Source organism: Pinus tabuliformis, chromosome 1_1 (assembly GCF_031772625.1).
Source record: "Pinus tabuliformis cultivar Carrire ecotype Pingquan chromosome 1_1, CPIR1, whole genome shotgun sequence".
In the NCBI taxonomy this organism is placed as follows: Eukaryota; Viridiplantae; Streptophyta; class Pinopsida; order Pinales; family Pinaceae; genus Pinus; species Pinus tabuliformis.
In genome coordinates, this window is record NC_142297.1 from 617,699,498 (window position 1) to 617,704,902 (window position 5,405).

The 5,405-nt window shown below is 39.8% G+C and overlaps 1 protein-coding gene across 1 annotated transcript; it reads left to right on the forward strand.

Moving 5' to 3' along the window:
• Positions 1 to 944: 944 nt before the first annotated feature.
• On the forward strand, positions 945 to 2,260 carry LOC149214818 (uncharacterized). The gene has a single exon (XM_089390976.1). It carries the CDS (start codon positions 1,015 to 1,017, stop codon positions 1,972 to 1,974), a length of 960 nt encoding a protein of 319 aa, XP_089247102.1. The 5' UTR covers positions 945 to 1,014; the 3' UTR covers positions 1,975 to 2,260.
• The last annotated feature ends 3,145 nt before the right edge of the window (positions 2,261 to 5,405 follow it).

A 5,405-nucleotide genomic window follows, 5' to 3' on the forward strand; every position in this document is an offset into this window, starting at 1 on the left:
TCTGAGCAGCGGCTTCTCCGTGCAGGGAAATTATTAAGGAATTTAGACTTCTGTGATCCATAAGATTGTTTAGACTTCTGGGAAATAATTAACATGTTTGACACATTGTAAAAAGGATGTTTGTTTTATTGTATTTTTAATATTTTTTTTATAATTATTATGAAATTGAACTAAGAAATTATAATTAATTAAATTATTTTATAAATTTAAATTTAAATGTTTATTTAATGTTTTAAAAATGAGATTTTTGTCAATGAAATTATGATGAGCTTCCAGGGCCGTCATAAAAATATTTTTAATATTGAACAACCTTTTTTATGCAATTTAATTTTTTAAATTCAAGATAAATTAATTTGAAATCGCTGGAAAATAACACTTTCTCGATTTTTTTCCCAAGAGGAAAAAACACTTTCTCCAATTTCCAGAAGTTTTCGAAATTGACGACAGTGGTGACGGCTGCCGCAAATCATATTCGCACATTCTCTACGTTGAAAATCAAGAGCTCCAAAAGTTAGATTATGGTGGTCCCTATAAATTTAGTGTAAGTTTTGTCGGCCGTCAAATATGAATAAGTTTCTACACAAGATAATTTCTGCCATGAGAATCTGGAAAAATAAGTATGAAATTTACGAAGAGAGCAGTGAATTTTTAATGGTTACTTTATCCATGAAAGTTTTGTTTCGTCGCCACACTTTTAAACAATACGAAAATGGAAGAAAACAAACTATCAGAAAAGGTAAATACACTTGGACCTACACTAACTGCAAACGATGACATGGTAAATATGACATGGCATCGAAACAGAAGAACTTCGGGAAGGTTCTGTCGACAGCGATTACGAAAGCAATAGGCTTCTTGCCCGCCACGGATCAAACTCTGACCGAAGGCCGCCTTTGAAATTATAGAGCCCACCCCTATAAATGCCTTCCATCATAGCCATCGCTCTTATAAAAGTTCAGCACCTTCTCATTCTTATCATTTGGAGAATTTGTCGCTAAATTTATCCGTCCCTCCATGGGTACCTTCATCGGTCATGTTTTGCCAGGTACAGGATTTCTGCTCCTCGGCCTCTGGCATCTCTTCAACACAATCACAAACTACGCGCGGGCACCATGGGACTTCCACACAAGGCCGTGGTTCCCGGTTAAATTTAGAGAGGGGAAGTTAAAGTACCTGGAGTTGGCGGTCATTATAACGGGATCATGTTTATCTATTTTGGCAGAGCTGTTCATTGGACCGAAAAGACACCAACCGTTGGCAGACGACTGGAGCATCCCGCCGGAGCACCTCCACAACTTCGAGCACTCCTCCATATCGTTGTTCTTCCTTATCTACGCTTCCGTGGCTCTGTTTGCGGCACTAAGTAAGCTCACGGTTCCGCCGGGGGCGCTGCACGTGATTGCGGCGCTTGCCTTTAGCCAGGAACTGCTGCTTTTCCATCTTCACTCAGCCGACCACATGGGTGCGGAGGGGCACTACCACTGGCTTCTCCAGCTCATCGTTGTCGTCACTTTGTCGTCAACGTTGCTCGAGGTTCCGTTGCCGCAGAACTTTCTGGTGGCAACGGTGAGTTCCGCGTCGTTGGTATTCCAGGGGGTGTGGTTCATTCATATGGGGTTCATGCTCTGGATTCCGGCCTTCATCTCAAAGGGTTGCCAGATGGTGCGCACTGAAGGCCACGATGTGGTCAAGTGCGCTAGCCACGAAGCAACGATGCGGTCCAAGGCGCTCGCTAACTTACAATTCAACTGGTATCTTGCCGCGATTCTTGTATCAACGGTGATTTTCTATGCAAGAACAGTCGGAATTTATGCCGCGTATCAGCCGCTGCAGGGGAAGCCTGCGATGGAGAGCGACAAGAACGCCGACACGGCTGTTGAGATGAACAGCGGTGGACTGGAGAAGCAGTACTTCCGCGACGGTTCTCAGAGCTCCATGGATCTCGAGAGTTTGCAGGAAGCACTGGAGCTTTAATGATACACACACCTATTCTTCCGCGAGTCGGCTTCTTTTTCATTTAGATTGGGCCTTTGGATTATGATTGGTTTTCTCGAGTTTTTTGGCGGATTAGTGAAGTTTTTTGCGAAAACTGTAATTGTTATATATTAGTATTGAAAATTGATCATTTATTTAATTTTTTATTGTAAAATTTTACCCATATTAAAATTATAGGGTAATTTCTGAAACATGTTACTGTATTGTACTAGTAAGACGAATTCCAAGTTTTTGTAACTTAAATAGTGAAACAAATTGTTATTAATTTCTCCGCCCAAGTTTAATTCTAATTCTCTTTCTGCTTTTCTGGTGAAAGTAGATTTGGTCATTTTTCCCGAAGTTTTCAAAATCGAACTTGTGCAATTCATGAAATTGACGAGAGTTCTGACGGCTGCCATAAATCATATTTGCACGGCTAAATTTATCCGCAAGAAGAATCTTCGCACATTCTCCACGTTGAAAATCAAGAGCTCTGAAATTTAGATTATAGTTCCTTTAAATTTAGTGTAACTATTTTCAGCCGTCAAATACGAAGAAGTTTCTATGCACATGTTCGTTAGATTTAGCAATTGTACACCACGTAATTTCTACCATGAGAATCTGGAAAAATCAGTATGAAATTTAATTAGAGAGCGGTGAATTTTTTAATGGCTACTTGAGCAGTGAAAGTTTTGTTTTGTCGCATCAGTCGACACTTTTAACCTGTACGAAAGTAAAGAAAACAAACTGTTAGAAAAGGAAAGTACACGTGGAGATGACATGGCATCGAAACAGAGGAACTTCGCGAAAGTTGCGTCGACAGCGATTACGAAAGCAGCAGCCTACTTGTCCGCCACGCATTAAACTCTGACCAATGGCCGCCTTTGAAGTTATAGAGCCCACTCCTATAAATGCTATCTGTGATTCCTATCTCTCTCATAAAAGTTCAGTACCTTCTCATTCTTTTCATTTGGAGATTTTGTAGGAAAGAAAACAAACTTTCGAACCTACCTTGAAAAGTAAGGAGTACAGATAAGGGTATTTTCTTCATCAGAGCTTGCCCTTGAAGATTCCTAATGGGAAAATCAAAAGTGGTGATTGAACTTCCTGCCATGGGATTTGTTGAAAATTTAGAGCACCTGTTATAGGTGCTATTCCTGATGAAGGAGACTTTCCTTCCTTTGGTGATGAAAGCTTTCCAAGCTGCTCAGGTTGTTCAATCTGCTCAAGCTATTCATATTGCTCTACTGATCCAAACAAATTCTCGTTATCTTTTGTATTAGAAAGTTGTTTCATTGCACTTCCAAACTGCAGAGTATGATGACCAAACCATTGTTCCTTCGAAGTTAGTTTATGATCATCTAAGTCTCTATCCCTGTCACCTTCCATTAGACTTTAATCCTATCCTCCTACTGTTACAGAAAGACTACAAATCCTAAGACTTGTTTCTGAAGATTCCTCAAACTCTTATCTCCTCTCCTAGTATAGATGTGTCAAGAGATAGTGGCTTCTGTGGGGGTGATCTTAATAGGTTCTTTGCTTTTTATCACCTTCCCAGAGTAGAGGATTCTGATTCAACCTTTGAAATAATTCCTGCATATAAGTTTTCCTTCCTAAATCTTGATTCTTTTCTTCCTTTTGCATCCTCTTCCACCCGCACGGTTAATTTGCTTGGGGCACTATGTTTTTCTTCTTCACTACTCACGCAATGCAATCCTATGTGCCTTAAATCCTCATGAGGCTAAGCTTGCTTCAGTATGTTAAAGTGATGCCCAGGTTCTTACCTTTGGTCTCACTATCTGAAAAACCTCAAAATCATGAATACATCTACCACACTTCCATTCAATGTATGCAAATAAGATAGTAACACATATGCACCTTAATATCCTCATCGACAATGGTGCAAAAAATGTCGAGAGAAACAATCATTCCTTTAAAACAGAGAAACAAGTTCACTCTTACATTAATTATCAATCCGAGTAAGCTAGAATTAAGGCTATCACACAAATTGTATGCAAGGGAAATGCTAACTAGCAAATGAATCTCAAACCAAAGTTGTTGCACACTCGCTCCTAGTAAAACATTCAAGTTGTTACACTCTTCAAGAGCATTAAAAAACAGTCACATAATTGTAGAATAAACCACATTTTTACTTAAACACTCTCACTCAGAAACAACACTCTTGTAACCCATCATTCACGCAATCAAAGGTTGAACACATATATTTAAGGAAAGTGCAATCCAATCTGTAATAGAAAAGTAAATAACTTGCTACTACATTAGAAAGAAGAACTGGTCTAGGAATTATGTTGTCACGCCATTCAAAATATATCTTTGCAATCAATAACTCATAAATAAGTTTGACAGTAAAAACAATAAAAGAATTGAAAAGAATTAATGCAAATAATTACTATACTCTAATTAATTAGTGATCCATGCTAAGAAGGAGGTCCTTCCTCCTCAGCAGGGGCTGGTGCACTAAACTGTTGAGATTTTTCTATTTTAGATAAAATAGGAAAGAATCCCAGTGTGTGACAACAATAGATATCTGTTGCTGGATTAGCTCCAGGTTGTTGGGAGAAACTTAATGCATCCTAAATTTGATGTGAGAGGGAGTTAGATTCTCCCTGCTATAAAATAGGTGGTGATACGGATAACTGGGAGTGAGAGTGAGAGTTTGATTGATGTAATCTCCTGTTTGATTAATAATATTGCCGATGCCTTAGTTGTGTGGACGTAGCCCAGATTGGTTGGGTGAACCAAGTTAAAAAGTTGTGTCCCTGTGCATGATTTTAATTGCTGTGTATATGTTTTATTGATTGTTGTGCATCTGATCTCCAACAATTGGTATCAGAGCATGTTGGAGGCAAGATTGGACTTGCATATTGGAGGTGGAGCTGAGGTCGTTTTTTTTGCTGCCTGGAGGCACTGCGTGCGTGTAAGTAATCTGATACGTGGAGCGCTGAGGGAGCTGTGTATGACGTGCTACCTGGTGTGCTGTGGAGTGTGTCTAACAAGCGTGGAGTAAACCTGAGATCTCTACCTGGTTAACGACGTGGATATACGTTTAAAAAGGGCGTGGAAATATTGGAAAACTGCGTGGAGATGGAATTATTATGAAACGGCGTTGATACATATTACCAACGGTGCGGATATACATTAAACAACGGTGTGATTCCTGTATTTTTTTTAAAACATGCGTGGATATATGTGACTATCAGCGTGGACACCTGCGTTAATATACTTCAAAACGGCGTACAGCGTGGCGTTTTCCATACGTGGAGGTAAACCATACACACCGCTGCGTGGAATTGAACCAACGTGGGTATGCTGCTGTGTTGGGAGTTGCCAGGACGTGCGTGTAATGCCAGAACACCCAGGAAAATTTTGGTGAGTGCGTTTTGTTTTTTGGTGCGTGCGTTTTCTGCTTG

Excerpts from the sequence above, each read along its gene's own strand:
- LOC149214818 (XM_089390976.1), top strand. The coding sequence starts at position 1,015 with ATGGGTACCTTCATCGGTCATGTTTTGCCAGGTACAGGATTTCTGCTC.